The following is a 16,262-nucleotide window of genomic DNA, read 5'->3' on the forward strand; positions in this document are numbered from 1 at the left end:
AGGGATAGTTAGAAAACAAACAAAGATTTTATGCAAAACTTGATGGGACTCGGAGAGTTATCGTGGGGGCTTCACCCCTCTCCCCACTGGGCACCCACTCAGGGATACACGGAGATGGGGCAACACCATCATCCATCCAGCCCCCTTCTATCTGTCCATTTCCATACAACCCCTCTATCTATCTATCCCCATACACCCCCTCTATCTATCTATCTATCTATCTATCTATCTATCTATCTAGCTATCTATCTATCTATCCCCGTACACCCCATCTATCTATCTATCCATCTATCTATCCCCATACACCCCCTCTATCATCTATCTATCTATCTATCTATCTATCTATCTATCCCCATACACCCCCTCTATCTAATCTATCTATCTATCTATCCCCATACACCCCATCTATCTGTCTATCTATCTATCTATCCATCTATCTATCCCCATACACCCCCTCTATCTATCTATCTATCTATCTATCTATCTATCTATCTAGCCTCATATACCCCATCTATCTACCTATCTATCTAGCCAGCCCCCTGGTATTTGCAAGGAGCACTGTTAGCCCTGCCCTGGGTGGGGAAAGCCCCAGTGAGAAATCCTGGGAATGTGAAGGGGGGGACTATTGGAAGACACCCTCCCCCAGCTGATCCTAGCTTTGGTCCCCAGAGACTGTTTGGGAGGCCCGGGGTCAATGCTGGAAGAGGTGGGGGTTTGTCGGGGCAGGGAATCACCCCTTTGTTCTGATGGGGGTTTAACCAGGGGTAGCTGGGGGGGTCCCCCTCCCCACGCTCGGCGGGTACCTCCTCTGCTTTCGCTGTCTGCTGGCTTCACCTGGATCGGCCGGTTCATCTGCAAGGGGGAGAGAAGGGAGAGGCATTGAGGACGTGTGCAGGCAGCCCCTGGGGCTCAGAGAGTGGGGCGCCACCCCCCCAGAGATGGAGCCATCCAGCAGCCAGACCCCACACACCCCCAACAACGAGGCATGAGCCCCTCTTAGAGAGAGAGAGAGGGAGAGCCTTATCCCATCATACAGAGGGGAAACTGAGGCACAGGGTGTGTCTGTGACTTGCACATGGTCACCGGGTACGTCAGAGCCCAGATTAGAACCCAGGAGTCCTGATGCCTAGTCCAATTAGCTATAACCATTAGATAACACACCCCTCCCACAGCCAGGAATGGGAACCCAGGAGTCCTGATGCCTAGTCCCATTAGCTATAACCATTAGATAACACACCCCTCCCTCAGCCAGGAATGGGAACCCAGGAGTCCTGACTCTCACCCACGGCTGGAATGGGAACCCAGGAGTCCTGGCTCCCCTTCATTTAGTGTGAATTTGATCTAGTGGGAGGTGCACACCTGACACCCGGGAGAGCCAGGCCTGCACAGCACAGGGCCAGTTTCCCTACCTATTGCCACAGCCCTGCCCTGGAGGGGCCCCAAGGACAGCTCGGTTTGTAGCCAGCCCAGGAGTGGCCTCTCTGCGGTGGCTGCCAGCCAAGCACCTGTCCCTGGCTACTGACCTGAGACTCACCAAACAGCCAGGGTTGGAACTGAACTGGGGGCAACGGCCCCGTGTCCCCATTTCCCGAGGCCCCAAGTCCCCTGCCCTGGGGCCGGATGAGAGCTGGAGCCCCCTGGAGGGGAAAGGCCCCATGTCCCATTCCCAGCCCCCCTGAGCCAGCCAGTCCCCCCAGCCTGGGGCCGGAGCAGTCCTGGTCACCTAGTGGGGAAAGGCTCCAGGGCTGGCCTGGCCTGGCTGGACACAAGCTGGTGGGGGAAGGAGTATCCAGCAAAAACCACTGACAGAGAGCGCCCCCTAGTGAACGCCCCACCCCACTCCCTGCAGCCCAGCGCCCCCTAGAGCCACGCTGGGGCTTTGGGTCCAGCGCTGACTGGGAGGGGACAGCGCCCCCTAGTGAATGCCCCACCCCGCTCCCTGCAGCCCAGCGTCCCCTAGAGCCACGCTGGGGCTTTGGGTCCAGCGCTGACTGGGAGGGGACAGCGCCCCCTGCCGAGCCCTCCACCCGGCTCCCTCCTGGAGCAAAGCCAGCCGGCAAGGGGAGGGTTAAAGCAGAACCGCGAGATTAACTCAGCAGGGCGCTGGGACGAGTTCTGTAAAAGCATCTGTAATCATATTAAAGGAAAGCAACAGCTCCCAGCAGAGAGAGCGGAGGGGAGGCAGCCCCCCCTCCACTGCAGGGTAATACCGTAACCCCCACCCCTGCCCGCAGCACGTGGGGTGACTAGATAGCAAGTGTGAAAAATCAGGACACCTTTTTCCGCGGGGTGGTGGTGGCACAGTTGCCTATATAAGACAGAGCCTTTAATATCGGGATGCCTGGTCGCCCCACCAGCACCGCCCGGAGCAAGGGCATCTGGGAAGAGAGACACCCACAGCCAGTGGCCAGGGAGCCACTGCACCAGCAAAACCCCAGGGGTGATCGTCGTCTCCAGACGCTGGGAAGTTTGGGGGGCCACAACGTGAGGGTCCCACTTGTGATCCTGAGCACGTTGATCCCGAAGGCAGGTGGGCGCCATGGCCAGGCAGGGGAGCAGCCAGAGGCCCGGGGTTGACATGGCAAGGCAAGAACGGAACCCAGGCGTCCTGGCTCCGAGTCCAGCAGCCCGTGCACTGGCCCACCCCTTTCTCCCCACGTTCCTGGCAGTTCAGCCGTCCATGGAGGTGACTGGCCATTGCCTTCGAGAGAGAAATTTAGGCCTAATTGACAATACGCCAGGAGGCCACATTGAAACCGTAGGGGTCCGTGTCTGTTCAGACCGCTGTCAATCAGGGCTAGCCCCCCCGATCTGGGCTCGTCATCATGGCAGCTGAGTGGTCACCATCTTTCTTATATTGACCCTCCCAGCACCCCTGAGAGGCAGAGCAGGGCTCTTATCCCCAGTGTACAGATGGGGAAACTGAGGCACCAGTAGTTCGCTGCCTCACCTGATTGACTTTTGAGGATCTGGCCCAAGGTCACGCAGGGAGTGCGTGGGACAGCGTGGGATCTGAACTCACAAGAGCTCTAACCACTGGGCCATCTTTCCTCCCATCCATCCTTCCCTAAGTCATTGGGCCCAGCTGCCAGTGGCCCCAGCTCCCCGTTTACCTGGAACCACGTGCAGTTCCAGCGCTGCTCCGCTGACTGAACACAGGGCTGGTGTGAGCAGGAACACAACTTATCCAGGAGATCAATAAGAAAAAGGCTCCGGATTTGCTCGCTAGCCATAGGGCCCGAGGGCACCTGTTCTTACAGCTCCCACGCTCCCAGCCTGGTCAGAGGCATGGGCAGACGGAGGCATTGCCAGGACGCCAGCGTGGCTATTTGGCCCCAGGCTGGGTCTGGGGGATGGGGACTGCAGGCCGCGGGGGCGATGCCTGATGTTGCAGCATCCCGGTGCCCTGTGATGCAGCCGGCATTTCTGGCAGGGCATTGCCCACCCACTCTGCCTGCTCTTTGCACCTTGTGTCTCTCCAGGAAGGACATACATGGTGGGCGGGGCTGGGGGGGCATGGATCCCACCCAATCAGTGTAATTAAAGCCCTGCTCATTGCCCAGTGGATTGATTATTACTAAGATACTGAGCTCTATTGATCAGGCAGAGATGGTGTGTATGTGCATCCCTCCATCACGCTCGGTCGGCCTCCTCAGCAAAAAGACTGAATCGAGCTCCAAAGCAAACGCTGTCTCACCGGCCGGCCCGGCGCAGGCTAGACATGGGCTGTCTGGCAACCTCACCCCCAGCCCTTTTCAGATCAGCCGGGCTCTTTATCTGCCTGCTGGCTCTAACTGTCTGTGGGATCCACCTCTCCCTGTCACATCTGTCCATCTCGTCATCCATCCATCTCCCCACCTATCCATCCAGCTGTCCTTCCAGCCAATCCATAACTGTCCATCCAGCCGCTAATCTAATCTCTCCAGCCATCCATCTCGAAGGCACATATCTCCCTGGGAAGCGTTTAGCCAGAGAGCCCGGCTCCCTGTCCAGACACTCCTCACAAGTGGCCTGTCAGTCACTGCTGTTTTAGGAGCAGGTAAACCCGTCGGACACAACCCTCTGCCCGCCCAGCAAGAGAAAACACGCCCCAGCTCTCCTGCCCTGCATCTTCCTCCACAGCCTCCCGCCTTGCTTTGTTGCCAGGTTATCTCTGGTTGCCACAGCAACCGGTGCCACATGGGGACCGCTTTTTCCTCTCATGGTAAAAAACCAACAGGGTCTGGCAGCATCCCAAGGAGCCGGGGCTTTTCAGAGTGGCGTGGCGCCCTGAGTCGGGCACGCACGCTGGCAACCGGGCACAGGGGCCGAGCCCACAGAGGGGCAGCGTCCCTGAGTTTTCAGCCCCATTTAGCGCATCGGGAATGTGGTCCTGGCAGGACTGACCTAGAGATCAAAGGCCTCGGCGTATGCCTAATGCCAAAGTTCCCAGGCTGCCCTCCCACCCTAGCCTTGATCCACCTCGAGGGGGCAAGAGGGCAGCTTGGTTCCCCCTGAAGCCCTCTGGGCAGGTCTTTCTTTATTCGAAAGTGCATGACGGTAGCATCTGGATGCCTCAGCTGAGCACAGCCCCTGCCCCAAAGAGCTCGCAGCCTGAATAGACAAGGGGAAACTGTGGCACAGAGTGGGGAAGGGACTTGCCCACAGTCACCCAGCAGAGGTGGGAATAGAACTCAACTCTCTGAAGTGCCAGGGACATGCCCTAACCACTAGGCAACACCACACAACACCACACCACGCTTCCTCCTGAAACTGGGGTGATGGGGAACCAGACAGAGACAGGCCCACAACTCCCATTTCACCAGGGCTGGCACCACTGCCCTGAGCTGGATTTGAACTGGATGTGTCTGCTGCTCTCCCCCAAGCAGGGTTTGGGTTCTCTGGGAGCACAGGGCCCAGAGCTGAGATGCAGCCACCTCTGGGGTGGGGCGGCTGTTTAGACAGGGATCCCTTACCCATTATAACACCCTTGTGGCTGGGATGTGGACACCCCACCCATGCCAACCGCCAGCCCCAGTGAATCACTGCAGGGTTATGCTCCACGGCGCATGGGGGCATAGCCCCATAGAGACAGAGGTCGGTCCCCAAGCAGCCAGCCAAAATCCCCACTCCTGGTGCCCACATAGACTGACTACGGGTAGGGCATTGCGGGTGGGTGTCTCTGGAGGTGAGGGCTGGGGGGAGACGTCGGCCAGGGCCGTCCAGCCGGCCTTGTCCCCCAGCGCTGGGGCTGCCGATGGCTTTGGCAGGATCAGCCATGCTAGATCTGCTGAGTCAAGACCCACAGCCGTGCCGGAGACCCATCAGCACAACACCGCCGGCAGGGGCTGGTGCTGCACCCCGGGGAGCTGCTCCCCGAGCCGGGGTCGGCCTGTGGCTGTACATCCCAGGGAGCCAGCTAAGGTGCAAGCCCTGAGCCCCATTGCATTGTGTCCTGTCCCGGCAGCTGCTTTTCGCACCCTCCCAAGACCAAAGCATACGGGGCTCTGCACGAGCAGCTCTCTGCAGGCCGGCATTGTGGGGCGCCGCTAAAGGGGTCAGGGCAGTGGGGCGGGGCTATGCGAGCCTCCATAGCTGGCGCTCTTGGCATGAATCAGCTGATTAGCCGTGGGCTTTACAACGAGCCGGGAACTCGGGGGCTGACGAGGAAGGGGAATTAATTGCAATAACCAGGGATGTCCCTGCTCAGGCGTCTCACGTCACAGGGAAGGCTCAAGGCCCAGGTTGGGGTTTTGGGGCGCCCCCCACACACCCCGCCCCCCCCACGAGCCGCGTCGCTTTCTGCGTCCATGACAAAGTCATCGCAACCTCACCTCGCGGGGCCGTCACGCCAGGGGGAGAAAAAAGCAGCAGATGCCCGGTAACCATGGCAACCAGAGAATATGAACCATGGCAACCGCCCACTCATCCCCAATTTACCCACTGCGTTACCTAGTAACCACGCTGACATCACCATTTATCTTTATAAACAACCCCAGGGTGGGGGAACAATTTGAGCAAAGGGGAAGAAAAACAAAGGGTTGGGGGGGAGGGGGTTAAAATCTCCAAAATATTCAAGTGAGAGGTAGAGGGGGAAGTCCCAAGGGGAAAAGGCAGAAATACCCCCCCCCCCCAACCCCGCTAAATAGCCATCCCCTGGCAGCTGTTTATAGAGGCCTCCCTCACCTGGTGCTGAGATGCAGCCATGTCTGGGGTGGGGTGCAGGGGCTGCTTATAAAGGTACCAAGTACCCTTCACCTGACAGCAACATGCAGCCACCTCTGGGGTGGGGCATGGGGAACTATTAATACTGGGCTCCTTTGCCCAGCACTGAGATGCAGCCACCTCTGGGGTGGGGCAGCTGTTTATATAAGGATGGCTCACCCAGCTCTGCTAGACGTCTCTGGGGCGGGGCACAAGGCCTAGGTGCCCTTTGCCTGGCACAGAGATGCGGCTGGCTCTAGGTTGGGGCGGGGCCTATATTTAACACAGCAACACCCTGCCGTGCACCACCCTGGATATATTTGTGGCTGGCGCTGGGCCCAGCCACCCCAGAGGGTCACTGGGCTGGCGCTCAGGATCTAGGCAGCTGAAGCCAGAGCCCTCCGATACCGCAGAGACCATCAGCATCTTTGGAAGTCCCTTCCAATGCCCCCGTCGTGGCAGCCAGCCCCCGCACCAGGGCAGTGCCCTGCAGGACAGGCATCGTGCTGGGGCACGGGCACGGGGGCTCACCCAGGGCTTCATTTGTACTGAAAGATGCACCGGGGCTGAGCCAACCCTGGCAAGCCCTGCAGTCTCAGGGGCCCCCCTCTGGATGCTGGCGCCAGTGGGGGAGCCCCTCTGTCCTTGGGGAGCAGTCCCGAGGGCACAGGAGAGGCCAGGCAGCTGCCCCCGCCCCCAGCTGCTGGAATCAGCAGCACGGTGAAAAGGAGCGTGGCCCGGCCGCGCCTCTGGACCCTGCCAGTGCCGCTTGCTTGGGGGATTGTGCGGTGATTACCCACACCCCTGTGGGTGATATGTCCTTTGGCCACCTGGGGTGGGGGGCTTCTGGCCACACTGCCTGGCCTGGGCTTCAGACATCTTCTAAGTGCAGGGGGGGGGGACACTGCTCCTGCCTGGGGGACTCCCAGCCATGGGCCAGTGGGCTCCTCAGGGTTAATTTAACTGGGGTGGGGGCCTAGCGAGAATGAAAACAGGGCCAGGCTTAGCTCCTCCTCCCCTTCGTTTGCAGGAGACACTTGGGGGGAGGGAGGGGCAGGGGGTCCCACTAGGGGCTGGAAATGGGAGCCAGGCTCCCAGGGCCACACGGGGCTGGCGGGAGCTGGGCGGTGGCGTCCCGCGACGGAGGACCCAGGTTCGAATCCCGGCATGGACTGGCTGAGGCCTGGTGCTGCTTGTGGCCAGGCTGCCTGTGTGACCGACCTGGGGTTTGAGAGAGACTCTGGCTGGGCCAGGCAGCAGCTCAGACTAGCCAGCCGGAGCGGTTCCCTCTACTCTTCGCAGCTAGCTCGGGGGACAGCCAGCCCAGCAGGGCCCCGGTCTCTGCTCACGAGCCAAGCCACGGCTCTCTGACCAGATCCCACCTGGCCAAGCCTTGAGATCCAGGACTGAGCCAGCGTCCTAACAGCTCGGCTGGCGCAAAGCGGCCCCTGTTGCCACCAGCTGAGGAGCTGAGCCCCGGCGTGGCCAGCACCTGGGAGCCGCGAGACGAGGGAGATGCTAAAGGAGAGGCAGCTGTGGCTAGTGGGGAGGGCACTGGGCTACGAGCAGGATGCCTGGGTTCAATTCCAGGACTGACACTGACCACAGGCAAATCATTTCTCCTCTTTGGGCGTCAGTCTCCTCTCCCACTTGTGTCTATTCAGCCAGGGAGCTCCAGGTCTGGGCAGCGCCCGGCACGACGGGGCCCTGATCTCGGTTACTCCAGGACTGGGCAGCGCCTGGCATGACAGGGCCCTGATCTCAGTTACTCCGGGTCTGGGCAGCGCCCGGCACGACGGGGCCCTGATCTTGGTCACGGTTTATGACAAACTGATGATAAACCCCTGAACAGAGACATGCAATGGGGTAATTGTTGCTATGCTGCCAAGACCATCCCCTCTGTAACTAGGGCAACTGGCTGAGCGACGGTTGCCATGGTAATAAATGCCATCCTAGGATGGAGAGCTTGGCACAGGAGACTCGGAGCCGGCGGCTGGGTTCGAGGAAGTGCTGGGCAGTTTCATGGGCGTTAGCTACAAACTCCCCAGCTCTCCCGCGTCGGGGCATGACTCCACCACTGCTGGGCCAGGGAGAAATGTGCTTCCCTTCGATCCCCAACCCCATGCAGAACTGGCAAGCTGCCCAGGTGCATTGTGGAACCAGGGGGGCATGGGCCACTGCCCGGGAATCCAGATTTGAGAGCCTGACGCCCTCAGCCAGGAGGGGAAAATTCCCCGATCCTTATTAACCAGAGAGGAGAGCGCAATGATTGTACTGACCAAACCCACTAGCGAGCCCGTCACTGTTCGAAATGAAACCCCCCAAGGCGCTACATACCCCGAGGAGGGGAAATAAATTAGGGACTGGCCCTTTGGGGGTTACAGCTTTCAGCCCATCCCCTCCGAGCCCCCGAAGGGATTGCACAGCTCCATACCGGATCCCACCCCAGCCCAAGGCACCATGTGCTCCCCTATGCTCCGTCATTGGCCTGGGAGCCCACCGGTGCCGCTTGCAGGGAGGGGATCCTTGGGGTTTTCCCAGTCCCCTTATTTGCACAGTGGTGTCTTGAGCAGGAATGGGACTCGTGACCTGGAGGCAGACGGTTCTGAGCTGCTATGCACAAAAGCAGAGGCCCCAGTCACTGGGCAATCTCAGAGCTGCCTCGCCAGCCTCTGAGTGAGGGTGGAGCTGGGTGGCTTGGCCTCCTCGCGGGGGTGGCTTTTGGCCAGCGCAGACCGGGCGGAGGACGTGCCAGTGACTTGATCCCCCTGCCCCCCAGATCAGAAGGCAGCTGTCTAGGAGCTGCCTGTTCTAATCCCACCCTCCAAATCCCACCTGCCCCTCCCGCCTCGCCTGGGATTTACCACGCATAAATCCCGGGATTATCCAATCAAAGCTAAAGCTCCTTAGGTCCCGGCATGCAGCGCGAGCCCCGTGCTGGATGGCAGCGGTAACGCCGTCTGGCTGGTGGGTTCAGGGACCCGATCCGGGGGAGGGGCGAGTGGTGGCTCCAGGAGTGACAGTTGCCAGCAAAGCTACAACAAAGTGAACCAAGATCAAGTGATCCCGGGGGAGGATCCCAGCAGATCCCAGCAGATCCGCCTGGATCCTCAGCCCCAGTGAATCTGAACCCAGACCCCAGATCCCAGGCCGCCCTTTGTCTGGAGACATGGTTCAGCGCTCGGGGGGGAATTGTGGTGGGAATGGGAAGTGGTTAGCGCTGGCCGGGGAGAGGCGTCTGGGGTAGAAGAGCTGTGCAAACTTCCCGTGCCCCAGCTCGGCCGGTGCCCCTCAATCCCGACCTGCAGCCCCCTCCTATCCCAGCCCTGGGCACCTCCCATCCCGCAGCTCTGCCCGTGCCCCTCAATCTCGACCCGCAGCCCCCTCCTATCCCAGCCCTGCCCCCCCAGCTCTGCCGGTGCCCCTCAATCTCGACCCGCAGCCCCCTCCTATCCCAGCCCTAGGCTTCCCTTCCCCCAGCTCTGTCGGTGGCCCTCAATCCCGACCCACAGCTCCCTGCTATCCCAGCCCTGTGCTCCCCAGCTCTGCCGGTGCCCCTCAATCTCGACCCGCAGCCCCCTCCTATCCCAGTCCTAGGCTTCCCTTCCCCCAGCTCTGCTGGTGCCCCTCAATCCCGACCCGCAGCCCCCTGCTAGCCCAGCCCTGGGCACCCCACCCACACAGCTCTGCCGTGCCCCTCAATCCCGACCCGCAGCCCCCTGCTAGCCCAGCCCTGGGCACCCCACCCACACAGCTCTGACAGTGCCCCTCAATCCTGACTTGCACCAGGGCAGGGAGGGGGCATGCGCTGGTTACAGGAATTGGCCATCGGGAAAACCCCAGTGCAGCTGCACACCACCAGCCAGTGCATTAGTGGAAACGGAGCCAGGAACGAGCCCACGTGGCCCCAGCCCCCCTCCCATAGCCGGGGAGGGGGCCAGCCGGGCGGGAGGTAGGAATGGGCGTGAGTTAAGGTCCCATGGCTCCCCCGCATCACAAGCCGGCCGCGCTGGGAGCTGCTTCCGCCCCGGATCCCACAGAGCTGTGGTGGGAAGGGGACTGTGAGCCGAGTGGGGGCTGGCCAGGTGGGGGGGGGCTCAGGGGTTGCACGGGGAGAAGATGTGAGGAGTGAAGGCTAGGGGGGCATGTTAGGGAGTGGGAGGGCATCTGGGGTGCAGGATATTTTGGGACTTCAGAAGCTTCTGGGGTCAGAGGTCAGCAGTGTCAGGCTGGTGGGGAGGGGGTCAGAGCTGCCCCCTCTCCCTGGCCCAATTTCCCCCTGATAAAGGGGTCATCTGCTGCCCTCCCAGCTTGGCTGAGGGGGAGGGGAGCAGGTCCCCCAGAACCAGTGATCGTGGGAGTTACAGATCCCTGTACATATCCTAGAGCAGAGGGCTGGGAGCCAGGACTCCTGGGTTCTATTCCCAGCTCTGAGGGGGGGAGTGGGATCCAGTGGTTAGACCAGGGGGAGCTGGGAGTCAAGAATCCTGGGAGTGGAACATGTTCAAATGAGACCGCCATGTACCTCTGCCCGGGCACAGGGCCCCGCGCGGCCGCCAGCCCTCCCCCCCTCGCCGGCCACTCGAGAAGCAGACCTGGCCCCAGACACACACACAGACTGGCTGGCGTCGTTGCTCCCAGATGTTGCGGGCGAGTCCCCCCCCGAAAGGCCCTGGGCTTTGTTAGCTCAGCCGCCCCCTGTCCCCGGTGCACCTGCCCCGCAGCCCATGTTTACCTGGCAACGAGTCATTATCTGCCTGCTGGTTACCTAGCTACGGGGCTCCTGGTGTCCACGCCCCGCCAGGAACAGAAGGGGCTATTTATAACCCAGCTGGGCACCCGCAGCCTCCCCAAACAAAAGGCAACCTGCCCGTGCCAGGTCCCTTCACCCACCGCTCCCATAGGCTGCGGTGACGGGCACATCTGCCACCCACGGTTCAGTTGAGCCAGGGCACTGCCTAGCAGGTGGCACCAGGATATGGCAGTCTCTCAGGCAGGGATGCCAACCAGGGGGCCAGTCAGTGCCCAGGTGGGCTCGGGAAATGTGGACCCTCCAGCTATGATGTGGGCTGAGACCCAGCAAACTCGAGTGGAAAGACTCAGCAGGACGCTCCTGGTCCCCAGAGCTCGGCCCTGGAGGGTTCCATCCGCTTGCCCGCATGTGCAAACGCACACGGATCCCCTGCACGTATGCACAAACACACACGCCTCCCCCGGCACATGCACACGCCTCTCCTGCCCTCCCACAAACGCACATGCGTGCACGTGCCCTCCCTCACAGACACACACACGCCCTGCAGGTGCCAGCACGCGCCTCCGCTCGTACGCAGGCGCAAAGGCATGCAGCATCCCTTTGCACACGTGTGCCGCACACGCGACCAGGCACCTGCATATACATCCCCACACGCATACAGGTGCAAATGGTCATACATGTACCCCTGCATGCATGTGCATCCTTACATGGGCACAGCTTGCTTGCACACATAGTGGTTATAGAGACCCCCCTGCAAGGACTGAAAATTCAAGCCCTTCCTCCCCCAGCCAGCACACAGCCTCTCACCTATGACACCCAGACCCGGGACCACCTGCCCTGGGAGAGGGGGCGGCGCCAGGCACCCTGACCTGCCCGGGCAACAGCTGCCGGGCCAAGGAGGGGGGGAGCGCCTTTAAATCAACCGAAGAGACAGAGAGCGAGACAGGAACAATAAAGCTGGTGCGATGGGGAAAGGGACAGGATGGAGAAGAGGTGGGGGATGGAAGAGGGGTGGGGGGGAAACAGCAGAGCAGACCCCTGCAAATGGACACACACACACACACACACATCCCACAGCCTTGACTAGGGAAAAGTGTGGCAGATGCACCACTGGGATCCTGTGGGTTAGAGGGCAGGGGGGAGGGTCTGGGAGGCAGGACTCCTGGGTTCCGTCTCCAGCTCTGGGAGGGGAGTGGAGTGGAGTCTAGTGGTGAAGGTGGGGAATGCTGGGGGTGGGGGATTGGGAGCCAGGACGCCAGGGTTCTATCTCTAGCTCTGGGAGGGGTGTAGGGTCTAGTGGGTAAAGCAGGGGGGCTGGGAGGCTGGACTCCCGGGTTCTGTCCCCAGCTCTGGTAGTGGAGTGCGGTCGAGGAATTATAGATGGAGGGAACGGGAGCCAGGACTCCTGGGTTCTACTCCTATTTCTGGCAGGTGAATGGCATCTAATGGTTAGAGTGGGGAGCTGGGAGTCAGGACTCCTGGGTTCTCTTCCCAGCCATGGGAAGGGAGAGGTGTCTAGTGGTTAGAGCGGGGTGTGTGTGTGTGTGTGGGGGGGGGGCTCTAAGCACAGTATGCAGATGCCACCTTGATCCCCATCATTGTCCTGGATTCCTCCCCACTTGGTATTTCACAACCCCTCCTGCCAGGGTCTCGGCCTCCCTCCCCTCCCCTACAATAAGCTGAGGTCTGCAGGGGGAGAGCGACCCAGAAGCCTGGTGCATGGAGCCTAGAACTTGGGGTCTAGAGACGAGCAGTGACTCCAGGGTCTGTCTCGCCTGTGGGGTCATCATTCACACCTGTGCAAAGCAGGTGTCCCGTTGCTCCCAATGTGCGAGGGGGGGGCATTTGGGCTGGGCACTGCTTTACACCCCCTTTGCACACTCGAAATGATGGCACAAGAGGGCAAAGGGGGGCACAGTGCAGAGCCAAGATGCCAGTGTCTGGGGGGGGGGATTAAAAACCCACCATATCTCTCCCTCCCTCAGGGACCCTATGGTGTGGGGGCTGCTCCCTGGGGATCATGCCCTGCAGCGGGACAGCGGCCACAGATGCACCAAGAGGAGCACCCTGTGATGGTCACCATCTTGGCTGAAACACCTGGGCCTGAGCTAGCGCTAAGAGCAAGCTGCGTAGAAGGGGGGTAACAATTCCCATCGCCTGTGGGTCAGCCCAGCGGGGACCCAACCGTGACACACAGTCACCCCAGGGTTACATACACACACCTGCTAGCAATGCTACGCACTAAATCCCCCCCACATTCACCGAGACACACCCAGCGGCCTGGGCTAACAGACGCACCCTGAGAATCCAATCCCCGCCAGACACAGAAAACACAGACGCGCACACACCCGGAGCAGCTGTAAGATGTGGGCAAAAGACGCACACACGCTAAAAACACGCATGCGATCGCGTGCCACGTGCTTTGATTCCCCATCGCCCTGCACCAGGCCCGGCCACTTACCCCAAATGGGTGTAACACATGGCGTTTCATGCCTATTTTGCACAGGTGCTAACACACGGGGCAGGGCAATGTTGACTTAAAGTGTGTTATAACGGCTAAAAGCTACAGAGAACCGTGTCCATGCCTGACACACACAGTCACACACACACACACACACACACACAGAGGGAAACACACACCCAAAGGCTGCACTCCCAGCACCATGGCTACACACTCCAATCCCAATCAGACACAGGCGCACGCGGCAATCCACCGGCACATAAAGGGCCGGGGAAGAAAAGCAGGTGGCGAAAGGGGGCGGAAAAAACAGAATAAAGGGAATCTCCGGAGACAAAGCCCCCGCTCTGCAGCATCTGCTCCCAACATTCAGAAGGGAGGAGGCAAGAAACAAAGTATCTGGCCTCCTCCCTCCCCAGGCAAAATACACTTGGATTCTGTGTTTGTGCGGCGGGGGGGATGAGGGGAAGCTAGTGGACGGGGGGAGGACAATCAGGAGATGTCGCCCTCTCTTTCGAGCGTGGCACAATGGGGTGGGAAGATGTGGAGGGAGCAAATCCGCTCCCGGTGGAGCTGGTGGCTTGGTGGGAGATGCCCGCGAGGGTTGCTATGGAGATGCCAGGCAGCCTCGCTCCTCCCAGCCTGGCACCGTGGGTCCATCAGGCTTGTTTTTCCCACACGGAGGCACGGAGGGGCGTTATTATTTGCCCTGGTTGTTCTCCGAGGGATGGGAGACCTTCCCCGGCCACGCCCTTGGCATCCCGGGCACTTCCTCAGCCAGCTCCTGCTTCCCTACTAGTCCCCCCTGCAGGGCGTTGCTCCCGGGCAGGGCTGGGGTCCCCAGTTCACCACCCCCCATTCACGGAAGGGAAGAAATCTCAAGTCACCCTCTGTATGGAAACCGCCCCCCTCCTGGACATGGGGAGCCAGACTGGGGGGTCAGGCCTCCAGGGCGGGGGGAGACCTTCGGCCTTTGTGACTTTCCATCAATAAGCCAAGGCAACGCGGCCTGCTCAGCTGAGGTCCTGGACCCGGCTGTTGACAGGCCAAGCCCCGTCACCATCGCGGGGTCCAAAGGAAGTCGGGGCTCTGGCATTTGCTCACCGCCTGCCTGGGGTTGGGGAGCGTCCCATACGGCTCCCTGGCTTCCCCAGGGGTTGGCAGTCCCTAGAAGGGTCGGCATCACACCCAGGAGAGGATCGAAAGCCCTGGGGCAAACTAGGCCTCAGTTCTGTCTTTGCCAGGTCCCCACCCCTGGCATATTGGCGCCTTGCCCAGCCTTTAGTGCACGGATCCTCATGCCGCTCTGTGGGGCAGGGAAGGGCTGTTGTGCACAAGGGAGTGGTGGCCCAGAGAGGCCCAGATCCTCATTGGTGTTTAGAACCAAGCTGCCATCCAGAGGCCCTAACAAAGGGACGGCGTCTGTGCCCCAACGGCTTAAAGCCCTTGGGACCGCACCCGGGGGGTGGCCGGCAGGATCAGTGGCAGATGCGGGGCAGTGGTGGGGAGTTAGACGCCTCAAGACCTTTGAGGATCGGGGCCCTGGGGACTTGCACCAGGCAGTCTGGGATTCAGGCCCCGCGGCCTCTGAGGTGTCTGACTCTGTTGATATCCGAGTCACCCTGGGCCAGACACCCGGACTGGGAGACACCAGGCTAAAGATCTTTCCTGCAAGGACCCGCCAAAGCCCCCAAGAGCTCAGCCCTGCCAAGGACCCCCGAGCATTGGATCCCCAGGGAGCTGGAAGAAGGAGGGGGACAAGCCGCAGCCCCAAAGGTTACTGCGGGAGGGAGCAGAGACCAGGCAGAAAAATGGAAATCCTGAGCAGTGCGGGGCACCTTCCTCTACCACCGATGCCATTGAGGGGGCTCCTTCGTGGATCAGCCAGGTCCCCGGTGTCTTTACCTCCCACCCGTTCCCCGGACACCCCGGGGAAACAGCAAGTCCTAGAGGCTGGGCCTGTTTGGCAGGGAAGACAGGACACGTATTGCTACAGGACACGGAGGCGTGGAGCTCCCATTTGACAGCTGTCATATTAAAGTGATTGAGATCCGCCAAGCCTGCTCCTCGGCGCACATTTGCGTGTGGTCCATCAGTAGCAAATTTCCCATCAGTCAGAATCCTGACGCATTTCCAGACGCGCCCGGCCTGGGCGCACCAAGCTGGCGGAGGGCAGGGGGAAGCTGCGGGCAGCCTCCTGCTAATTCTCTGCACTGCTAGGTGCCCAAGCAAAGGGCCACATCTCCGCACGAGCCCCCAGTCCCTGTTCAGGACTGGGGGTGGCCCCCCACTAAGCCGCTCCCCCCTACCGGGAGTCAGGACAGTCAGCTCTGGAAGAGGAGTGTGATACAGCTAGGCAGGGAAGCGAGAGTCCAGGACTCCTGGGTTCTATACTTGGCCTGGGGGGAGTTTGCTTTCACTGCTAGGTGTCACTGGTTCAAAGCCCTGCTCCGCGCAGACTAGCTGGCGGTGCTATCAGCGGTTTGGTGGCCCCTGAGTGAAATGAGTTTGTTGGGCCTCAGCACCGGGCTCTGTCCCCTAGAAGTGGGGGTCCCTGGACTACTTCTGTGCCTGGGACCACACACAGGCCTTTGCTCTCTATGTCTGCCAACCTGGCACCCAAAATGCTCCAAAGCCCATTCAAACCAACTGGCAGAGCCCCAGGGCACAGACGTCTGCCTGGCACCATGACAGCACCCATCGGCCAGCACCCTGAAACTCGCAGCCGGCGATGCGCAGCCCTTTGAAGAAAGCAAGAGAGCCGGCCCCAAACTGCCTTTCTGTCAAGATTCAGGAGCTGGGAGCGAGTCACCTTGGGTGGAGGGCAATACGGGGGAGAGGCGGTGGCATGATCAGAGCTCCGACGAC

General features: G+C 60.7%; 1 protein-coding gene across 1 annotated transcript in view; it reads right to left on the bottom strand.

The window, feature by feature from the left end:
* CELF3 (CUGBP Elav-like family member 3) overlaps nt 1-16,262 on the bottom strand; it is a gene marked incomplete in the record, with an annotated part of 39,742 nt that overhangs the window by 10,752 nt on the left and 12,728 nt on the right. The window contains 1 exon segment of the mRNA XM_034756825.1: nt 804-852. Coding sequence (XP_034612716.1) covers nt 804-852 — 49 coding nt within the window.

This window comes from Trachemys scripta, chromosome 24 (genome assembly GCF_013100865.1).
Source record: "Trachemys scripta elegans isolate TJP31775 chromosome 24, CAS_Tse_1.0, whole genome shotgun sequence".
NCBI lineage: Eukaryota > Metazoa > Chordata > Testudines > Emydidae > Trachemys > Trachemys scripta.